Source organism: Podarcis tiliguerta (genome assembly GCF_965153285.1).
Source record: "Podarcis tiliguerta genome assembly, chromosome: 17".
NCBI lineage: Eukaryota > Metazoa > Chordata > Lepidosauria > Squamata > Lacertidae > Podarcis > Podarcis tiliguerta.
Window position 1 is genome coordinate 1,037,854 of NC_139550.1, and position 23,569 is coordinate 1,061,422.

General features: G+C 43.5%; 1 protein-coding gene across 1 annotated transcript in view; it reads right to left on the bottom strand.

Annotated features, from left to right (window-relative positions):
• The window catches only part of KPNA1 (karyopherin subunit alpha 1), a 33,237-nt gene that overhangs the window by 2,990 nt on the left and 6,678 nt on the right, over window positions 1-23,569 (bottom strand). Inside the window, exons 2-13 of the mRNA XM_083420151.1 lie at window positions 15,129-15,262; window positions 13,920-14,027; window positions 12,715-12,814; window positions 11,180-11,274; window positions 9,592-9,723; window positions 8,612-8,700; window positions 7,652-7,751; window positions 7,118-7,281; window positions 6,708-6,786; window positions 4,031-4,156; window positions 3,027-3,154; window positions 1,986-2,164 (exon numbers count right to left, since the gene is read on the bottom strand). Of these exons, the coding sequence (XP_083276277.1) occupies window positions 1,986-2,164; window positions 3,027-3,154; window positions 4,031-4,156; window positions 6,708-6,786; window positions 7,118-7,281; window positions 7,652-7,751; window positions 8,612-8,700; window positions 9,592-9,723; window positions 11,180-11,274; window positions 12,715-12,814; window positions 13,920-14,027; window positions 15,129-15,257 (1,429 nt within the window). The 5' untranslated portion in view covers window positions 15,258-15,262. The remainder of the gene's footprint in view (window positions 1-1,985; window positions 2,165-3,026; window positions 3,155-4,030; window positions 4,157-6,707; window positions 6,787-7,117; window positions 7,282-7,651; window positions 7,752-8,611; window positions 8,701-9,591; window positions 9,724-11,179; window positions 11,275-12,714; window positions 12,815-13,919; window positions 14,028-15,128; window positions 15,263-23,569) is intronic.

A 23,569-nucleotide genomic window follows, 5' to 3' on the forward strand; every position in this document is an offset into this window, starting at 1 on the left:
TGCCCTGTTTCATCTTTATCAACGATGGGGAACCTCTGGCTCTCCAGATATTAGTGGATTCCTCATTACGCCATATCGTTTGCCATGCTGGTTGGGGCTGACAGTAGCTAGAGTCCCCAAACACCGAGATGGGCAGGTGGACACCTGGATAGCCCAGCATGTTGCTGAGAAGGGGGTGGGGCAAAGACGGAGCGAGATACACAGACCAGGCTATCTGAACTGTAGCTTCAATTAAAAACCAGGAGACTCCATTGAGACCCCACAAAGATTCTAAAGGCAGAAGTTTCCATTGCTACTGGAGCTATCCCATCCCACAACTGCCTCTTCATTACTTCAGACTTTGCAGGTGCTGCTTAGGTAATGATGTGGTATAGAAATATTAAAATGCTCTGCAAACCCCTCTACTGTTATAATCCACAAAAATGCACTTAAGAGGATCTTTACGTTGTGCCCAGTGCAGCAGCTAAGCCTGCAGCCTAACTGCAAGATTTAGGTTATATTTATATTTTGGCATTTGTAAAGGACCCCTGGACGGTTAAGTCCAGCCAAAGGCGACTATGGGGTTGTGGCGCTCATTTCAGTTTCAGGCCAAGGGAGCCGGAGTTTGTCCACAGACAGCTTTCTGGGTCATGTGGCCAGCATGACTAAACCGCTTCCGGCGCAATGGCACACTGCGACGGAAACCAGAGCGCACGGAAACCTTCCCGCCACAGCTGTAACCTATTTATCTACTTCCACTGGTGTGCTTTCGAACTGCAAGGTTGGCAGGAGCTGGGACAGAGCAACGGGAGCTCAGTCCATTGCAGGGATTCGAACCACCAACCTTCTGAGTGGCAAGCCCAAGAGGCTCAGTAGTTTAGACCACAGCGCCACCTGTGCTGCAGACTGTAAGCAACCACAAATATGAAGAGGTATTTCCAAAATTCTGCTTTTATTTTGAAAAGAGGCACTGCCATTATCTTTGTATCCAGCATTTTCTGCAGAAATGAACCAAGTTGGAAAAGGTTCCGAAAAAGGCACAAAAATGATCAAGGGGGCGGAGATGCTCCCATATGAAGAATAGTCGCAGCATTTGGGACTTTTTAGTTTAGAGAAAAGGCAAATAAGAGGTGACCTGATAGAAGCCTATAAAATTATGCATGGCATGCAGAAAGACATAGAGAAGTCCCCACCCCCCTTGTAACACTAGAATTCATGAACATCCCATGAAACTGCATGTTGGAAGATTTAGGACAAATATAAGAAAGTACCGTATTTTTCGCTCTATAAGACACACCAGACCACAAGACGTACCTAGTTTTTGGAGGAGGAAAACAAGAAGAAAAAATATTCTGAATCTCAGAAGCCAGAACAGCAAGAGGGATCGCTGCGCAGTGAAAGCAACAATCCCTCTTGCTGTTCTGGCTTCTGGGATAGCTGCGCAGCCTGCATTCGCTCCATAAGACGCACACACATTTCTCCTTACTTTTTAGGAGGGAAAAAGTGAGTCTTGTAGAGCCAAAAATACGGTACTTCTTCATGCAGTATATAGTCAAACTATGGAACTTGCTTCCTCAGGAGGCAGTGATAGCCAACAATCTGGATGATTTTGGAAGACGATTAGACAAATTCAAGGAGGAGAGGGCTATCTGTGGCTATTTCCTCCACAGTTGGAAACCATGAGAGGGGAGAGTGCTTTTGTAGACAAGATGGACAACTGGCCTGATCCAGCAGACTATTCTTATGTTCCTAAATGCTACTTGAACTGGACAATTAAAGGCAACTGAGGAAGTATCAGAAGTTGTTACAAAGGAAGAGTACTAGAAAGAAAATTATGGGCAAGAAAATGTACAGTAGGTCCTCTCCCCCCCCCCCCCCCAACACTGAAAGAGTACAATTATGCTTGGAAAGTCTTCCATTTACTTTGAGGTCATAATGAACCATGAGAAACGAGGCAAAAGCTGGATAGTCTAATATGGATGTCACCCACCAGCACATCCCCTTACCGTAGGCTTCCTCAATGAGTGCACAGTATGGGTTAATGCCAGTTCCACTTCGCCTGGCTTCTTGTTCGCCCAGTCTCAGGATGTTTTCCAGCCCATTAAGAGCCACCTGCACAATCTTCGAGTCCATTACCGTAAGGAGGTCACAGAGTGGTTTGATGCAGCCAAGTTCTACCAGGTACCTGAAAAGCACAATGGATTGAGAATCAAGACGACGAGAGGATCCGGTTTGGCAAAGTGGCAGCACCACTTCTGGCATCTTGGTTAAGTCACTCTCAAAAACACGAAGTGTTCTCGAGAGAGAGGAACGGTGTTCCGCTCACGCATGGCCAGTGGATAACACTCAGTGGTATGAAGAATCTGGGCAGTTCTTCTAGAAAGCGAAGCCTTAGAAGAGGCTGACCAAAATAGTGTAGCCTGGAGTGGGGAATGTTAGGATATTTCCGTTCCACCTTAAAAGGGAGCAGGATGTTTGTGTTACAGCCTGCGCATTTCCTGTCTCACAGGATGTTTCTGTTGTGTCTTTTGCTTTCGTTTCTCTCTCACTGCCAGACATCTCTAGCAGGCAGGCATGGTTTTTCTCTGTTCTGATCAACACTGAATAAACTTCTATATAATGCTCTCCTGGGTGCAACTTTTGCTGTGCTTTATCTGCTGATAAGAGCGTGCATCGGCTCTAGAATATGGAAAGCTATTTCTGGAGCTCCTGTCGCTAATTGCTGATACTGCGTGTCTACGGGAGATTGATGGACGTCCGGAGACGACATGGAGGTCAAGATGGACTTTGTCTCCCTGGCAGTATCCCAACAGGGAAATCTCCGGATATTGCTGGACTGCAACTGCATAAACTCTGGCCATTAGCTATGCTGACCAGAGGCTCCCCACTCCTGACAGAGATATGATAAAACTTGTGTGACTAGAGCAGGCATCTTTTGGTCAAGGGGGATGAGGAGTGCAGGAGAAAAGAGAAACTTTGCAGCCCCAGCTCTCAGCCCAACCCTTCCACCGTGAATATCTTTGTTTGGAAACCTTGCTGGCACTTACTTGATCTGCTCAGCAGAGCCACCAGATGTTGCATTGGTAATAGCCCAAGCTGCTTCTTTTCTTGTCCGAAACTCGGCAGTTTGCAATATACTTATCAGAGCTGGGAAAATGTTGGCATCTATGACAGTCTGAAAAATAAACAAGGTCTTAATAGCAGATTTAAAAATCGGGATTATTTGCTTCAACATAGTAATGTGACACAGAGTGCTACAGTGAGGGGGGAAAGTATTTGATCCCCTGCTAAATTTATCTGAGAAGACAGCCGGTTATGTCTCGTGTGTTTTCTGAGGATGCTTTATGTGACCATAGGTTTGTTTGTTGTTGTTTAGACCAAATAACCAGCTTGAGTTCAGCAGAAAGGGGGATGGCGCAGGTTACTCTAATCAAGGAAAGCTGGATTCAACAGTGGTTTTTGTTTGCTTGCTTTGTTTTGTATTCAACAGTATTGAGCATCTATCTCCAACTGGTCTAATATTTTGTGGGGGGAGGAGTAGCGTTATTCTCCTGTTCTCCTGACATTTTCCAGTTCTGATCTTGAATTTATAAAAGTCTGCTGAAAATGCCAAACGAGATACAGTGGTGCCCCGCAAGACAAATGCCTCGCAAGACGGAAAACCCGCTAGACGAAAGGGTTTTCCGTTTTGGAGGTGCTTCGCAAAACGAATTTGCTATGGGCTTGCTTCGCAAGACGAAAATGTCTTGCGAGTTCCTGCGGGGTTTTTTCCCTCCCCCCCCCTTTTCCCCAAGCCGCTAAGCCGCTTAACAGCTGATCCGCTAAGCCCGCTAAGAGCCCTAATCCGCTAAGCCGCTAATGGGCTTGCTTCAAAAGACGAAAAAAACCGCAAGACGAAGAGACTCGCGGAACGGATTCTTTTCGTCTTGTGAGGCACCACTGTACAAGCAAGAGCGTGTAATATTCTGCCAAAGTCTGCATGGACAGCAATAGGTCTAAGAATCTGATTTTGTGTTGGCAAGTGAACCTCTGAGCCAGCCCGCTTCATTACCTGAATCTGCGCTCTGTTTCCAGCTGTGATGTTTGATATTGTCCAACATGCTTCCTTTTTGATTGATTCTTTAGGACTGCTAAGCAAGTGTAGTAAACTCTGCAGAGCCGAACAATTCAATATTACCTGGGAAAGGGAAAGAAATTGATTTTAGACTGCATCCAGAAGATGGATCTAAAAATTCCATGCACACTTACCTTAAGCAAACATGAAGAAGGCATAATAGAGAGATTTTTTCCTTATCTAAAATCGAACGAATAGCTGAGAAAAAGCAGAAAGCTCAAGGAAGTAAAGGGGAGAATAAGATAGCAGTAGATCTGCCTGAAGATAAAATCAAGTGGGAAGAAACGAAAAGAACGCAAGAGGCAGAAAAGGCAACATAAAGGCCTTTTCCGTGCACAGAAAGCACTGTCAATGACAGAAGCAGATACTGAGCAGGGCATGAGAGTTTGAAGAACTTGACGGAGAAGACAGGTGCACTTAATACCTTTCTCGTCTCAGATTTAGTGGAAAGTAAGCTGTCACTGATGAGGACGCAGATATTCTAAGTAATGTAAGTGTTAATAATGTTAGAGACTGCATAGGTAGGCATTTTCATATTAACAAATCTAACCAATGAGCCTAGATGTCTCACACACTAACCTTGTAAATATAAGGTGAGCAAGGAAGTAAATGTGAAAGATTGGAAAATATTATTTTGAAAGCTTAAATTTCTCCCGCAATGAAGTGGCAGGCTTTGCCAAAGAAGAGCAAGCAGGGGTTGTTTATCATTAGACTTTATTTAACAAGTCTCACAAGACTTGCTCTTGCAGCCCATTAAGGATACAAAGGGTGGGTTTTGCCACAGCAGGTGCACAACTGACTGGAGAACTGCAAGCAAAGGACAGGAAGAAAGGATTCTGGAGAACATTACAAAGATGTGTTTACAAATGCAGGTGCTCACCATGCAAGAGATGCAAAGAACGTCTACTCAAAACATCAGAGACCACCATGCTCAAAAGACAGGTTTACAATCTAACACTGAGCAAGGGTGCATGCTCAAACTTGACTTGAAAACTCCAAGATGCTGAACTGAAATAAGGAAGTTGAGTAGCGCAAATAGTGCTTGGTTCCTAGGCACTAAAAAAAATCAGTGAAAAGGATGTGCACAGATACCCTATAGCCAACAAGCTCAAAGGGTGTTTCTCAAACTCTGGGTCCTGGCACTTTTCCTGAGCAGATTCCAGAAAGAAAGTCTCCCTGCCACAACTAGGTGAACAGCACACTATCACCGGGAGCATCACTGACGAGACGGACTCCTTCCCTTCCTGTCATGCTGAATTTCTATTCGGCTACATAGTGCCTATTTATACACCTATATTAGAATCATCATCATCAGCTTACTCACTATATTGATATGCTCACGTTTTCTGTTGTAGAGGAGGAAGGTCAGGCTCAAAAAAGTGGAGTTAGCATATAGTTGGCTCTGACTTCAAACATTTTGAGAAGCATGATACCAAAGAATGCCACGAGCGATTATGTATGCCTTAAAGATTTAGCCGTATCCTAGAGCAGGCTTCCTCAACCTTGGGCCTCCAGATGTTTTGAGACTACAGTTCCCATCATTCCTGGCCACTGGTCCTACTAGCTAGGGATCATGGGAGTTGTAGGCCAAAAACATCTGGAGGCCCAAGGTTGAGGACCACTGTCCTAGAGAGTTGGAACTAGCAACCACAGGCATGAGTACTTCAAGGAGAGCGCAGGCCAAGGGCACCAGGAGTAAGGCCAATGTAGCTTTCTGAACACAGGATTTCAAGGCACAAAACCTCAAGGAGGTTTAAGGGGGGGAAAGGGTTGAATCCAATGAAGCCATTGTATGGGCAGAAAGAGTTCTATTTGCACAATAGAACTTCTCCTCCTCCAACCCCCATACCTGCTCCAGAGTGTTGGGAGTGAGGAGATTTCACCCCTCCCATTCCAAGAATCTGCTGATGTTCTCTGCTGATTTTCCAGAGAGGAGGGGGGCAGTTACTGCTCACTACTTATTCCGCTCCAGCCTCACATCAAAGAGAGAGACTGAGTGTTAGAGAGACAGAGTGTTATCTCTGTATAGATAAGGTTGCTGCTAAGAGCAGCTGCAGACACTCAGTGCAGCTCAGCTTCTTCATTTAGCTCTGTATATAGTTTGCATGATAGTTGTAGATAGAATAAAAGTAGTTATTCTACAGAGCTGTTCTCCGAGTGGCTTATGCTCTGCTGTACTCTGCTGTGCAACGACTGTCTTCGGAAGTGAATCCGGTGCTCACAACTCTGAGTTGTGAGTCCACAGCACTTTGACCTGTTCCTGTGCAGAAGGTGGTCTCTGGAAGTGCTACCCCAGCTCGCCTGGCCCAGAGAGTGGCTGAAGTGGATGAGTCGGTGGCACTGGCTCAAGGGCGATGCTGACAGGGAGAACCCCCAGAAAAGATTTGGAGGGGAATGTGTGGGGTGCACAGAGGGTGGAGAGGAAGGAAAAGTTCCGTTGTATGAGCAGAAGTTGTTCTGCTTGTGCAACATTTTCATTGGATATAACCCACAATACATGTTCAACTCTAGGAAGCCTCTTAAGGCTGAGGACTGAAAGAAAGAGATTTACTTCTATTCAGTTACTGTGAAAAGTGGAATCAGTAAATGTTGTTGCAGTGAGCAGTGTTCATACCTGGGTCTGGATATCATCCCCTGTAACAATGTTCCCAACGGCTCGCAAAGCAGGAGATACCACTTTGTAGTCATTATGCCTAAAAAGGGGGGAAAAGAAAGGCTTCAGTTTAACAGAGTCTAATGTTATTTGTTTCATAGTCACGTCTTCAACTGTTGTGTCTTGCTGCCAGGGTGCAAGGCCACTGCGTTCTATTTATTCCTTTGTTTCTTTAAGTAATATGGACATAATAACCACTGTTCCTGCAATGTGGTTCAAAACGGGTGGCTTTGGGCCCCAAATAATGTATTCACACCTGCACTTTCAGCAAGAAATAAAAGCCAAGGCCAGCCTGACATGACGGCAAGTAAAAGGACAACGTTTAATAGACTTGCTTGATTAAATAAATTTGCTTGATCTAAAGTCCTTACATGAGGAGTTCCACAAGTCTCCTACATACTCCTGCATCAATCACAGCCTGGATTTTATCATTGGGTCCATCAGACAAGTATGAGAGTGCCCAACACGCATCTGCTAGGACATCTGTGTCGTTGACAAAGAGCAGCCATGACAGCACACTCAGACAGGGTGAGACCTACAAAGAAATGAGAGGGGTGAAAAACCAATGGAATAAGCATGCCTGTCATCACAATTACTACTATGTGCAACAAAGGACCTAAACCAGTGTTTCTCAAACTTGGTCCCCCAGCTGTTGTTGGACTACAACTCCCATCACCCCATCTGGAAGAATACATGACAGCAAACATTTTTTAAAAAAGAGGTAATAATAATAATTTTTATTTATACCCCGCCCTCCCCAGCCAAGGCCGGGCTCAGAGCGGCTTGATGAGAACTTTGTTTCCTTAAAAGCCTCCAGATATTTAAGAAGGCTGCTCCAGAAAGGAATGTTGTAAACTCCTTTTCTTATCCACAAAAGGCAACGCTTTTCAGTCCATATTTCCTACCTTAGCAAAGTCCGGGGGAGGATTCTTTCCTCTGCAAAGATTAGAGAGTGCCCACACAGCATTCCGAGTCATGGTGAGACGATTCTGTTTGGAAAGCAATCTGAAAATACAAAAAAGAGAAAAAAGTATTGCAACAGAAAGCTTACGAGAAGAAGAGGACACTGAACACAAACTACCAGGTATCTGCTTTCTAACTTGAAATCATGCTTATAAAAGAAAACCCTGTTAAATTCCCATAGTTACAGTGGTACCTCGGTTTTCGAATGTCTCCGCTGACAAATGTTTCGGTATTCGAGTGCTGTAAACCTCAGAAGTAAATGCTTCAGTTTTCGAACGTGCCTCGAAAGTCGAACTGGAAACGCAGCTTCCGTATTGAGTTTCCCGTACTGAGATTTCTGTTTTGAGTTTTCAAACTTTTTGAAACTCAAACGGTCTTCCGGAACGGATTATGTTCAAAAACCGAGGTACTACTGTATTTTTTATTCCCAAGAAGTTCAGGAGGAAATGTCATGCTTTCACAGAATGACATGGGGTGTGTGGGTGTGTGCAAGTATAGGAACACCCCCTATGCGCACAATCCTAACTATGTTTACTCAGAAGTAAGTCCCTAAAATTCAGTTGGGCTTACTCCTATGTTAGTGGAATCAGGATTCCAGCCTAAGCTTACCTTTCGCTTGTAGGGCTGGCCAAATGATGAAATATTTTCTCCTCTCTATGCATCCTTCCCAACAGACTACATTAAAGCAATAAATATCAACTACAAAGTTATCTAGGTAGAGTCAGACAATAAGTGTCTCTAATAGTTTGCACATTACACCAAATTCTTCTGCGCTAATGCAGCAGTGCTCATCTGTATGAGCACATGCACACAGACACAGACACACACAAAACCACTCCAGTCAGGGTTGTTCTACTGGACACTGCTGGCAAATAAACCTGAACACCATCTAGAAAACTTACTGCAATAGAGGGGGTAAGATGTTGCAGTCCAGCACGTAATCTCTGCACATGGTACTGTCCCCAGCAATATTGCCGAGGGCCCAAACAGCCTGAGAAAGAAGACAGGATACTGTTAGATCAACCTTCCTGAGAGTGCAACCCTCCCTTGTCCTGTATCTCAGCACCAATAATTGTCTTAACATCATATTCATATATGAGCCAGCCTGACTGCTCCCACCTATTAGTATTGAGCCAAGTCACAGCTTGCTAGATAAGTTGAGTTGTTTGAACATGAGGCAATAGGAATCATTGAGGTTCTAAAGAGTTACTGTTTCCCCTTATTTATGTATTTAAACGGTTTATATACTAGAATCAGAAGTGTGCACCCACCAAAAATTACACCCAGAAACACATAATACCAACACGCTGCCTTCTGCTCAGCTGCCCCTTCCCTTGGGATCCATGCAAACCAGCTAAGGAGTGGAGGCATTATTTTAACCCCAATCACAGCAATCCTTAAAACTTCTCCACTCAGCATGCTCCACAGGGATGAAAACCAGGCCCTCCACACGCCTCCCCTGATCCAGGCTGATCAGCCAGGAGGGCTGATCTGAATTCCCCAAGACGCTGCTCTGGGCAGAGAGGTTTACACCTCCCCTCCTGCTGCGCTGTGATCAGAAGGACAAGCATGCAAACACACACGCTCAGCGGATCAGCTGGAAAGTGGCAAGCAATTTTCTTCCTGATTGCAGTGCACGTGGAAAAACTCAGAATACACCCAGGATTTTGTGAAGAGGATGAAAAGAACTCATCCCTGTTGCCCGGATTAAGTCCATGGGCCAAAGGTTCTGCATCTCGCAAGTTAAGACTTTTGTTTGCCATCTTTTTAAACCAGATGCGCGTCAGCAGCTGGAGGACTTGAATCTAGCAATAGGAGGAAACCCAGTGGCGTGCGCGATATGCAGCAGCCTCTATGCTATCTTGCCTTTAGAGACACTAACCTGTTCTTGCACATCTTCAAATTCTGAGCTGAGTAGCTCTATGAAGATAGGAACAGCTCCTGCTTGGATCACAATCCGAGTCTGAAGGGAATTTCCGGAGGCAATGTTAGTCAGCACCCAGGCAGCTTCAAACTGGAAGAGGAGAGAGAGAGGAAGCCATTCTTCAGCAGCGGTTTGTCTACGACATGATGCTTGGACCAGAAATCTACACTAATTTGGGGTAGTTGCCATGCCATGCACCTGGCCAGAGGTGGCAACAAGCACAAGCCATCTAGCAGACACTTTAATCAGCTTTTCTCACACTAACATCCTGCTCATCTGCTTTCTATGTAATACACAATTCTGCAAATAATATTGCATTATCAGACAGATATGCTGCAATTAGCATTCATTAAAAAGTGTGTGCAGAAGAAAAGTGTATGCCTCTAACAGGAAGGCTACTGTGAGAACAGAATGCTGGACTAGTGGCCTATGTTCTTAATACAGGGTGTATAGGTAACAGCAGAGTCAAATGTGTACCTATTTTTCTCCTGATATCACAAACTGAAGAGCTTTGTTGGGACATAATTTGAAGGGATCATATCCCAAATTGCTTCAACATAAAAATAAAAACAAATTCCCTGGACTTTTTTTTTTAAAAAAGGTAACTAAATGCAAAGAAACACAACAGCTAACCTTGAAGACACTTAAATTTACTTTCACTGGGCACATTTTATAAAGGCAACTCAAACTGATGTAAAATGATGGCTAAGAGAGACCTGGAATTTGATTCTTGCCTCTTTCATGAGCTCACTGTTTAAGCCTTAGGCAAGTCACTCTCAGCCATTTGTGATATCATCACCGCTCCCTCTAACTGTGACCTCAAGGTAGAGAGTGCCAAGAGAAATGGGCCAAGCTGGATCCACTCAGAAACGAGAGGGAGGTATTAGCACAGACCGGGAAACTCCTGAAGTTCACAGACGTACAAAAAGCTCTTTTAAAAAATACAAACCTAGGGCAAAAAACCCCACTGTGTAACAACCCAGTGAAGGCAAAGTGTTGCCAGTAGCCAAAGAATGTTGGATTTTTTTGTGGGGGAAGCAAAAAGTCTTGCACAGAGGAAACAGGTCCCTGAGCAGATGTTATTATTCCCACTTGTTCACTCCAATGGTCAACTCTGAGACAACTTGGAGCCCAAAGAGAGCATCCCCCCCTAAAAACCAGCCCAGTGAGGGCAGGGGTTGCTCAGTGGCCCGCAGGAGCCCCAGGAGTGTCCACCGGAAAAGAGAAATGGAAAACCAGGAGTTGGGAGAAGGAGTGAATTGACTTTCTTGACCTTCTTACAGTCAAAAAATATCATGGAAGGAGGCACTGCTGGCACTCTGACCTATCAAGGCTGAAGATAAGTCTATAGCAGGCCATCTTCTCCTCGATGGAATTTCAAGGATATTTTCTAATTAACTCCCAAGGTTAAATCGACTGAGTCCTTTAGGATAGACAGCATTTATTGCAAGAGCCCACAGGCCTTTACTTAAGAAAATCCCACCTCTTTTTTTTACTTTAATTATCAAAGTCTATTCTATAAAACTGAGGAACAGAACACACATACCTGTAAAGTGCAGTTTTCTTTCCGTTTGAGGAACTCTACAAACCTGGGCACCACTCCTGGTGTACTGATGACCTCATCTATAGGAGGATTCGGTTCTATTGAAAGCACAAAGATACCAGAGTAGGTTTTTCCACCCTTTCAAGTGAAGCTATGTGCTTACACAAGAAACAGATCATATCAGTTGTCCAAGGCATTCAGTTTATTACTTTACATGCAATCTTCTACACCCTCCATTCTTATACTTGGGTCTTTCATGCCTGCAATGTGACATTTCCCATTTAGAAACAGGTAACAGCCGTTTATTGTTTTATTAATTTAACTGATACCCTAGGACCTGTCCCATAACCTGATACCCTAGGACCTGCTGCCCCACTTAAGTGTTCCAAAGCCACAGGTCCCAAAGTTTAATGACAAGATTAAAGGTAGAAACATAGCACTGTAGAGTTGGAAGGGACCCTGGGGATCATCTAGTCCAACCCCCTGCAATGCAGGAATATGCAGCTGGTCCATACAGGGATCAAACCTGCAACCTTGGTGTTATCAGCACCACGGTCTAACCCACTGAGCTAGATTAGGTAAAGGTAAAGAACTCCTGGACGGTTAAGTCCAGTCAAAGACGACTATGGGGTTGTGGTGCTCATCTTGCTTTCAGGCCGAGGGAGCCAGCCTTTGTCCACAGCCAGCTTCCCGGGTCATGACGAAACTGCTTCTGGGACAATGGAACACCGTGACAGAAACCAGAGCACACGGAAACGCCATTTACCTTCCCATCGAAGCAGTACCTATTTATTTACTTGCACTGGCATGTTTTCAAACTGCTAGGTTGGCAGGAGCTGGGACAGAGCAATGGGAGCTCACACGGTCGCAGGGATTTGAACCGCGGACCTTCTGATCGGCAAGCCCAATGGGCTCAGTGAAACCACAGCGCCACCTGCTGCCTAATGACAAGATTAGAAGCACCTCTATCCCTAAAACCCTTACATAACAAAGGAGAACTGGGGAATGAGGTTGCAGCACAGGCACTGCCTGTCTGACATCAGTTTTGAGTGGCTCCACCATAACATTCCTCTTCTAATAACATCCTGGATCCAAGACTGCACAGGGAGCGGAGGGCAGCTGCTCAGTGGCTGCAGTCTCCATGCTGAAGTCAGCAGGAAGGCCGTGGCGGGTTGATGATTTGTATATAACCCCACCTATTCCACCTTTGCGCACAGTGATGCCCATACAATGAACAAGACGAATATGACATAAAACACAAAAGGGTACATAAAACAAGCAGGTAAACAACAACAACACAGAATAAAATAGCCAACTGCCAATAGTCAAAGCTGTTCCAGATCTCCCAACCATGCCCTGCTCCACTCGTCCCCCTGACCCCAGCTCGTGGGGGGTATTGGCTGGTTGTGAATGCAACTGGTGAGGAAAGGACCAACAGGGGATTCAGGGGGTTACAGAAAAGTTAGTGGCATTCATTTATATTGGGATACAAACAGGAACAGAAGCTGAGCTTTTTCATAACTACCTCTAGCACTCACCTTTTGAGAGTAGTTTTCGGAATTTCTGGGTGGCTGAGAGCTGCTGTTCTGGACTATTGGAGAAAATCATCTCAGTCATATCAGATGTGATCACTGCACTCTGCAACGGCAAAGGAAAAATATTGTTACTTTTGCCTCAAATTTAAGGGCAAATACTTCTCAATGTGTTACTATAAAGAGGAAATGCAATGAAGGCAACTGCAAGTGCAAATGCAGAAGGGAGTGAGAGTATCTAAAATATAATTTCCTGTCTAAAATCCAGCCAGAAAAGTTCCTTCTCAAAACTACCACTGAAAACAGGAGCAGGAGATAGTGTGGCAGGGGCAAAAGGTTAAAGCAGCTCCCCCCATGGCAAGGTCCTGATTTGATCCCCCCCCCCATCAGCTATTTAACAAAAACCACCTTTGTAATCCCTAATTATGTCATATACCTAGCCCAGTTCCAAATTTATCAAAGGTATCTATGTATTCACATTGCAAAGTAAGAAAGTGAGTCTGGCTGGCACTAAAAAGCCCTAAGAACTGACTTTTTGCATCGTTATTAATTTTTTTCATACCTGCTGGTCTGCAAACTGCTTGAAGGAAGTGGAAAAGAGGTATATCATTAAGATAGCGCCATTTGTTACTGGACAGGCTGAACAATCCAAATACCCCTTACTCCGGACCAGGGGCTAGAATGAGTGGAGGTGACTGTCAGCCCAGCTTTCCTGGCTAAGCTGGTCTCCCAAGAGTCACCAGAGCTGACCTCCTGCTTCTGCCTGCCAAATATGCCAGGAGGAAACTGGCAGGATCCCTGCCAACAGGGGTGAACAGAGAGCCCTGAAACATTGGATCCTAAGCTGGTTCCAATGCCATCATGTTATGGTGTGGTGCCCGACCTGGGCCTGAAGACTGCACAAGATTCACTTTCTACCCTGGCCCTCATGAGCAACAAGGCTGTGTATGTGGCAATGGCCCCAGTGCTCTGTAAAGTCCCACAGGCAGGGGAAAAGTCTAGGTCGCTCCCTTAACAAGTCTTTTACAGGGCACTTTCAGTGGCAGAGTGCAGCAACCGCTGCAAAATATACACAAGTTAGGCATGTCCAAGTGATCGTAGATGAACCACTTTCCAGAGAAGTGTGTTTTGAGATTGCAGCCTTAGAAATCATAGTTGGCACTATTGGAAAAGCAAACTGAATGGAGTTGTCAAGTCTTTGCTCCACTTACAGAAGTCATTTCCATGTTATTCATTTGGGTTTCATGGAAGCCGCCATCTGACATAACTTCCTCTTCCGCTTCTTCATCAGCTGTAGCAACATTTCTGCGTTTAAACAACTGGAGAGAGATATGCAGAGAAATTACAGAGTTACAACTAACACTGTTTATACACTGAGAGAATATAACCAAAGATTTATTAAACACTATATAGAAATCATAAAGTTGGGCCACAGATCAGTGAATTCCTGGTCTCCCATGTCCTAATCTGATGTACTACACCACACAACATCAAAGTAAAACACTCTTGTGGGGAAGGTCCACACATCATCTTCTTTCAGCTATGGCGAGTTAGGTTGCAAAATAAGGCTGTAGTAGATGCTGTTTTGCCAACCACACAGCGTTCAGCATGATATGAACTCAGAGAAATGATAGTCTAGACACTCTTGTGCTCAGATAATAGTGAGCAAAGGAGAGCTGGCGCCCAAAATATCGCTGACTTGAGGAGCGGAGATGACGACACACTGGCAGATCTTTATGTACATCCAAGGAGACAGCTTCCATCAGCCTCTGTGTTTCGTCTCTGTTGGAGCTGCTAGACTGGTCTGACAGGGTAGCCTCCTTTGGAATAGTCTTACTGCAGCAGAATCAGTCAGTTCATCAATGAGCCCATGCAGGTTCCACAGTGGCCTTGCCATGCTCAGTCTATACAGAAGTGTGTGAAACAAGGCACAGAGGCAGGAGGCAGGGAGTATAAACATGAGACTCCTGAAGGCTACATCAGAGGCAGAAGCAAGATGGTGGCTGGTGTCCAAGAATGAATCAAAGCAAGACTTGATGAAACTTGCTGTTTAAATTTATTATTAATTGATGTCATTACTTTCTATTGTTGCTTTATGATTACAAAGTTACGCTGTATGCTTAGTAGGGTATGTTTTATCCAGGGAAACACGTGCTTTTTATTCAAACGGAGGTTTATCAAGCTAAATGTTGTCCAATCACAAAAATAACAGCAGGTTTGAATTCCTCACACAAAAAAACGTATTTTTAAGACCCCTCACTGAATAAATTTGAGAAAGTAAATTTGCAAAAATTATGTTTCACGCTCTAAAATGGTATGCCCTACTCCCCCGCCCATCCAAAGTTGGGTGACACCCAAGGCAAGGGATCCTGCAATTGAATATGGGATTTCTCATTTTCATTGCCTATGGAGGAGCGTACCTGCTCCTCTCGTTTCTGCTTCCGTAGCTGGAGGCCCTCTTCCTCCCGCCGGCGGCGCATTTCATCAGGATTCAGAGACTTGTTTTTATAGCTCTTCAGTCGGAAGTTCTCTTTTCCTGAAGTTGTCATGATTTCTAAACAGCAATGTAATTAGAAAGAAAATATGGGTCAAAGGAGCATTTTCTGTTCTGTTCTTTTGTTCAATTGAATTTTTTATTGACTTTAGCAATGCCCATAGATTTCTTTCCAACCCTACAAGAGGTAGAACATGTTAAAGGCAGGTATCAAGAGAGTAACTCTACCCCTAGCCCAGCAAGTTCACTTGGCTAAGACGAAGAGCAGATTAAAATAATAATTCTGATGAAGATATACTCTCGAAGTGTGGTGTCAAACATACAGGGATAAAGGCAGAAGATCTGCACTTGGGTCAATTCTTCTGCGGAACTCTTTATTAAGCCCCCTTATGTACCCCAACAGTGTTTTTAGGGAATTTCCTAATTCCTGGCCAGAGTAACCTCAAAGAGGCAAAAATTTAATATTCCTCCTGCAACATTTATTTGAATGAGTATGGCAGAGGGAAGGTTGGAAAAAGTGTTTATTCCTATGCAAGTGCTTCCAAGCGTTTGAAGGTAGCAAGCAGTGGAGAAAAACAACTTTATAGCTTTTGTAGAAGTAAGAGTGAATATAGATGTCAGATTAAGTGTCAGTTCTGGCTCCCCTTGAAGTCCACGTGGCTTCAGCAGAAAGCCTTTGCTCTACTGGTATAGAACTTATCCCCAAATAACAAACAAGACAGCAAAAATTCTGCGCAGTATTTTAGCTCATATTTGCCCTAATTTGTGTAGTCACTTAAGTCCACTACTTCTGGTCCCACTGATTTAATAACCCTGATTGAAATTATTTTTACACCCAGTTATGAGCAAACATGAGACATGTAAATGGAATTAAGTTAAACTGAGATCATGTTATTGTGATTAAGATGGTAGATTAACAGTGTTAGGCTTTTCCCACATCATGAATTTCATTTATAGAGGGTTCTTGTAAGGCACTCCTACCACCACTCACAGAGCAGCATGACCCAGACACGGAGAGCCGTCAATCAGCTGCAAAGGAAGGAGGCAGATCTTGCCTTTCCTGGCAATCATCTCTTTTCGACTCCACCCCTGCCTGCCCCAATGCGCACTGCAATGCATCATTCCATTCTCAGAGGAACATGCTCTGCAGGCAGCAAGGGGGAGATTTCATTTCCAGGAGAAGCAGACGCCAGTTTCAAATGAGAGCTAAATATTCTCACTGTTGCAATATTCATCCACACACAGTTTGTGGCATCAAGGGAATGGAACACACAAGGTATGTGTGTGAACTTTGGGTTACAAGGGGGAAAAAGCATACCACCCATTTAGATCAGCCACATGGTTTGCTCTCTGCAGACCTAAACAACCTCAATAGTGTGTGCAACACTATGGGGACCTCTTTTTCCAATGAAGGGCTTTTGACTCATGGGAAGAGGGCAGAGCTTGCCGCATTTCAGGACTAAATACCGCTTCCTTTCTCTGTGCCACCCCACTCCTCTCCCCCACACACTCTGGGTGGTACTCTTTTACTCAGAGTAGACCCAGTTAAAATAATTAGCCACGTTCATTTGTTTAAATGGTTCTACACTGAGTAAAACTTAGTTGATGCCATACCATCTCTGCATGAGGCATGAATCAGGGTCACAAGAAACCTGGTTAAGGATTACACATGGCTTGCAGCCCACAGCTAACCAGGTAATGTGAGAGTCAACCCTTATTCATATATATATTGAAGGTATTATCAAAGAATTATATAAAACCAAAAAGCAGAGGCAGAAATAAATCACACACTTTAAAAATTCCATAAAGCTCCAAGCTTCCCTTAATATGAAAGCAACACAAGTTACAACTGTGTCACAAGTTGTCCATGTGTATTTGTGGTGTGCAAAAGTCCTTCATCCACATCTAAGGGGCTCAGCTTTAGAGACAAGTCATTTTGCGATAGCTCAAAAGATACAAACATGCTGGATTCAAATGTGTTCTGATCCATCATCAATGCAGCTGCTCTTATCCTCCCCTTCACCATGCAAACCCCGTTGAAAAAATCTCTAGATGTCAGGCTACGTGGCATTTGGTACCCTCAGCTGAAGCAGGCGGGTACAAAAGGGAAGATGTACGGTACAATCTTCAATGCTTTTCCTACATACCCGTTCCATAAAATGGCAACGTTACATTTGCTGCTGTATCTCTTAGTTGAACAGACTGAGACATTATCAAGTTCAAGAGAAACATGCTCAAAGAATTGCCAGGGAAGTCGAAAACCATCATAATTAGTTTCAAAAAATAAGATTTCAAAAAGGCAAGGAGATTTAAAATAAGGAAACTAAAAGGGAGAGTCAAAAGGGTAAAATATGCTCAGAAAATCTAGAGGTTGTCTAAATCATTATCTTAGGAGTTGATTATATAGCCAAGTCTAAGATGATACCAACATGTTTCAATAGCACCACTAGGGAAACTCTTGTTTTTAAAGGCCAGAATGCTTCCTTTAAAAATGCAGAAGTCTTGTCCAAATGGGAATTTAAAAAGAAAAGCAGAGACTCTGGAAAAACCAATATAAACTGATAAGGCACAGGAGGAATTTGTGCAAGTTGCTATAAAAGCTGGTAAGAACAGATAATAAACTTTTCTTAAAATAACTCAGAAGGAGGCTAGCAAGAGCGAAAAGGAACATTAAGTGACAAAGGAACCGAACTATTACTGAAGGAGGACAAAGAAATGAAGTGAATTCACTGCAGAAAATATTGGGACAGATTCTCACACCTGAGACACTGGTCAGAAGCAGTGAATCTTCTCAAACAGAGGTGATAAAGGATGTGCTTCAGAACTAATTGACAAGAAAGGAAAGGAAAAGAAGAACTAATTGACAACTTAAAATCAATGAGGCTGCATCATTCTGGTAATGCCTGAATAAAAGACCACCTGGAAATTCTACATACACCCATCACATTGAGTTCCATGATGGGAGAAATGGGAGATATAAATATACCTATACAGTCAAAGCAGAAAAACTACATGAATTTAGCGGAAGCTGTCCTGTTTGTTTATATTTAATAAATTTCCATACCACCCTTCATCTGAGGGTCACAAGCCAGTTTACAATATAAAAACAGAAAAAATACATAATGTAGTAACAAACATTATTATTCCTTCTATTATTCCTTCTCTCAGAAGATAAAAAAGAGCTGTCATTAATAAGGAGTATTCTTATTATTATTCCCCCCCCCCAGCCCACAACAATCAATCAGCTTTTCATGGCTGCCGTGAATGGTGAGTCTTCATTGGGCTCCTTGGCAGGGGCTTCCCCAAAACTGCTTCTTCCTATTTTTTTTTTCAGTCCTACAGCAAAATTCGGGTTGCCCTGAACCTGCTGAAACCTTCTCCCCTTGTGTGTGGATGGTACCATTTTGCTTGCATAAGGACAGCATCAAGGGAGCAGTTTGGTATGAGTACACAGAAGCAGGACCTCACAACAAAATGCCATAGCGTATTAACAGTGAATACAGTGCAGAGAGCTGCTAGAAGCTACCCTGCCTCGGCACAGTTCTCCATCCCTTCATAGGTGTATAACCGTGAGCTACCCTGCAGGGTTTTTAGGTCCTGCTCTCCAAGCCCAACCTGCAACGTGGGGGGGGAAGGCAATGGATAACACTGCAGCATAGCTTTAAATTACTATTTCAGCTTCAGTCCAAACTTCAATAAGGGGTTTAATAACGTCTGGACAACACTGCAGCATTGCTGCAAACCACTCGTAGCCTGAGCTGCAGTATTCAGTGTGAGCCACACTGCAGGTCTATCAGGAGCCACTTGCAATTTGGGGACAATGGATTGCATTTCCTTTGAATTTTGCATTGGCATCAGTGGGCATTTTTAAAGCATGTTTCACACCAAGAATTTGGAAACTCCTGCAGGGCTCCCCAGGCTTGCTGATAGCTTCCTGAAGCCTGGAGAGCAAGAGGGATTGGTGTGCACCGACCCTTCTCACTCTCCAAGCTTCAGCGAAACCCTGTATTGGAGGGGAAAAAGTGCGTCCTACAGGGCGAAAAACACGGTATTTTAAAAATCCATTTTTTAAAATAATTGATTTTTATCCACCCTGTTGACAGCTGCTTTTACACCCTACAAAACCCCAAAGGAGGACCAAAGCTTTGGGATCAGTCCACTGTACTTAGGTCCATTTCAGATAAGGCCTGCTTCACTTTGAAGGAGGTTGAAATACCTCCATAGCTGCCTCCTTTGGTTTGATATTCAGCTTCATTGAAAGTGGATGCAGAGCCATGCTACGTTTCTGTTAATGCATATGACAAACGCATTAGCTTTCACAACAGCCACATCACACTGCTAGCTCATGTTCACTTTGTGATCAACTAAGATACCTAGATCCTTTTCACAAGCACTGCTGCCAAGCTCACCACTTTTGCCCCTAAATGCAAGACTTTACACATTTGTTGAATTTCACAAGGTTGGCTTTGGCCCAGTATTCCAATCTGTCAAGACCCTTGATTCTGTCTTCTATGGTGTCAGTTATCCTTCCAAGCTTTGTGTCATCTGCAAATGGGATAAACATCCCCTCAATGCCCTCATCCTAGACATTTATAAAAATGTTCAACAGCACAAAAGCAAGAACAGAGTCGTGCTTATAAGCACTTGTTGGGTACAGCTGTGGAGCCACCTAACAGTAGTATCATCCAGCTCACATTTTATCATCTTGTCAGCAAGCGTACCACGGGAAACTCTGTTAAATCCTTTGCTGAAATAATGATAATGTTATGCCCAGAACGTTTCCATGGTCTACCAAATTAGTAACTGTCCAAAAAGGAGATGAAGTTGGTCTGACGTGACTTATGCTTGATAAACCCATGCTGGCTCCTAGGAATCAATGCATTCTTTTATCAATGCTCACAAACTTAATAAGCTATAACAGAAATTTGCCCGGGAACAATGTCAAGCTGACCGATCTTCAGTTTCCCAGCCTAGCTTGTTCCTCACTTTCTGAAGACAGGGGCACTTGTCTGTCTCCAACCTTCTTTCTGGCACCTCAACTGCCCACCATGAATCCTCAAAATTTACAGTGGCTCTGTAATAACGTCCACAAATTCTTTTGGCAGTCTTGTAATTACATCTAGCCTTTGAGACTTGAACTAGGAATCTGTTAACCACCCCCTTACCTATATTGGGCTGCAAATTCTCCCTCCTGTTGCGAATTAGATTTGCGGGCATGTATGGGGGTCTATTAGGATGGTCCACCCCAGGGACCAATGGATCCTAAGGAGGTTTTTTGGGGAGCGGGGGTGCTTTTGTAGCTATGACTGCTGCTCCTGCCAAATTTCTGGCTGATCTGTGAAATGCCAAAATGAACCGAATAATTAACACAATTGGTTCCATGTGTCCTCCTCTCCTGCTTAGCAGAGCCAAGGATGTTCCATGGTACATACTTGAGCTGAGGGCAATGAAACAAGCTGGGAGATAACCAGAACACAAGTGGAGGAAAGCTCAAGAAGAATCCAACCCAACACTAGTATAAACTCAGTATTAAGCCACCGAGGGTAAGGAAAAGGTGTTGTGATTCTTCACCAGCTCCATTGACCCTCAGTGTAACCCAGCAGGGTTTTCCCAAGCGGTTCAAGACCTTTTAAACTCTGGCTCTATAGATGAAATAGTAGAAGCCTTGGTGGTATGTCGTTACTTGTTTGCAAAACATTTTAAGGATAAAAACATTTGCAACCACGATTTAGCTGTTGCTGGCCCATCTGTGGAAATACCCAGCGTACTGTCTAGTCTAGTTTCAGTTGGTAGGGGATGTGGACAAGGTAACTTGGTTGGGTGTACACAACTATGAGTTTGCTTGACCCCTTGCCCTTCCTGGCTTACTGCTTCTAGCAGCAAAGGGAGTGGTCAGGTCCTGAAGATAATAAATTTCACCTAGAGAGGGTGAACAGGTGGCAGTGTGTCCATTCTTGAAGAAAGAATCCTTGGACTTCGAATACTTTAACAAATATAGACGACTAGCTAATGTCCCTTTCCTGTGCAAAGTGCTGGTGTGTGTGGCTGCCAACCAGACCCAGCAGTCTTGGATGAATTTGATTTTCCGGGTCCATTACAGTTGGGGTTCAGGCCTGGCTTTGACAAAGAAACTATTTTGGCTGCTCTGTGGGATGACCTAGCTGTCAGGTGAGAAATAGGAGAAATGTCTCCATGTTGATTAGGCTTGTTTTTGGCCTACAACTCCCATGATCCCTAGCTAGCAGGACTAGTGGTCAGGGATGCTGGGAATTGTAGTCTCAAAACATCTGGAGGGCCGAGGTTGAGGAAGCCTGATGTTGATCCTCAATCTCTAAGCAGCTTTCAATACCATCAACCATAGTATACTTCTGGAATGGCTATAGGGTTAGAAGGAAATGAACTGGAATGGTTTCTGCTTATACCTGGGCTGGCCAGAACAGAAGGTGGTGCAGGTGGCTTTCTGTTTGATTCCAAGGAATTTGCAGCATAGAATCAGGTTTTATCTTATCACCCACGCTGCCATTGATATGAAGTGAAGCCTTCCATGGTTTTGCAGTGCATTGTCATCAGGCATGTAGCAATGCTGAATCAGTTCTTGAGCATGGCCTGAATGATAGCCAATAAAGTGAAACTCAGTGAAGTGTAGTGGGGGGGGGCGGGGAATAATTTCCTATGTTCATTCATAATAATGAATGGATGCCAATTGCAAATACAGTACATCACATTAGGCAATAATTGGCAGCTTCAAAGTTTTTAGCTTCATTTACTAAATAAAAGAAAAATAAACATGCTAATTAGATAACTCTCTAGGGTATCAGAAAATGTTGCGATGCAAACTGAAAAATGTTATGTAATTTGCATAGGGATATTTTCCCAGGAAAAGTCTCAAGGAAATGCACTTCACTACTGAAATTCATTTCAGGCAAGATAAAACACACTATGAATATGAAATTTCTTTGTTTCAAATACTGGTGTTTAACCTGCTCTGGTCTAAAAGGAAATTCCATACCTGCATGGTGTGACAACGGTCTCTAGCTTTGATTGTGTTTTTAAAAAGATTTAGACTAATTCATGGTCTAGCAGTGGCTATCAGCTAGAATAATTAAATTGAATTATTGTGCTCAGAGGGATGGTACTGGAAAGTACTTGTTTTCATGCCCAAGCATCCAACAGGCTATTTTTTTAGATGCTTGATGGGCTGCTGGCAGGATCCAGCAATGATCAGAATGGCTCAGTGGGTACAGGATGAGACTCTTAATCTCAGGGTCATTGGTTTGAGCCCCACACTGGGAAGGGGGTTGGACTAGATGACCCTTGTGGTCCCTTCCACCACTACAATTCTACGATATTTCATGCTGTGGCTAGGAAGACTTGCATGTGTGAATAACTTAAGTTATCCACAAGACAAAGACACATACACAAACACACAATGGACAATGTTTTAAATGATCCCTGATCTAAATGAGATGCAGCGATAAGCTACTGGCAATATTCATCCACCAGCGTTGTGTAAATTCATGGCCAGCAACGTCTTTTCTGCTCTGCAATGGCCTTGTGAAGCTAAGACATGCTGGGTGTTATGGCTACGCTCTTGGGATAACTCAGGAATAAGTGAACTTAGTTCATATACAGCACTACAAACTTCAAATCAGAAATCCATTACTTGCTTTCATCATACTTATTTTGAAGCTTTTCCTTAAAATTCACCGAAAAAGGCCAGCAGCTACTTTAAATATTTAGGAAAATATTTTTTAATGTACAAACCGAGGTCCAAAATCAATCACAAATTGTAGACCCTGAACATTCCTTCTTCAGTGTCACTGAGTTAAAGCAAAATGATTGTTTGTGCACTGTTTTGGTGGACTCAGCACCGTTAAGAAACTGAAAGCACTTTTCTAAAAAGCCCCCAAACAATTGGTTGTTCCTTTGTATTGAGCTCTTGTTCGTGATTAAGAGCTCCCACATTTTGCAGGTGAACTTATGCACTTTTATCTTTAAGTTAGCTAAATTTTGGCAGCAATCAGTAACAATATAATTCAATTCCTAATTTCTGCCACAGTTTGTGTCTGAACACCCTAACAGAATGTGTGGTTCAACTGATATAAAACAGCTAGTGATCCCATTAATACATTGGAATATACATGCCTGATATCATTTAGCCTTTGGACATAGCTATCAAAGATTTGTCTAATCCTACCAGTAGTTGTCCGACACACTGATTTATATTATGCCTGGGATATACTGTACCACCTTGCTATAATCCTGAAAAAAAAGAGATTTACCTAAAGTTGTTTGAGGAAGAAACCTTTGGATCTGAAGACTACCTCCACCTCAATTTGTGTTTCTATGTCCTGAAACAATCAAACT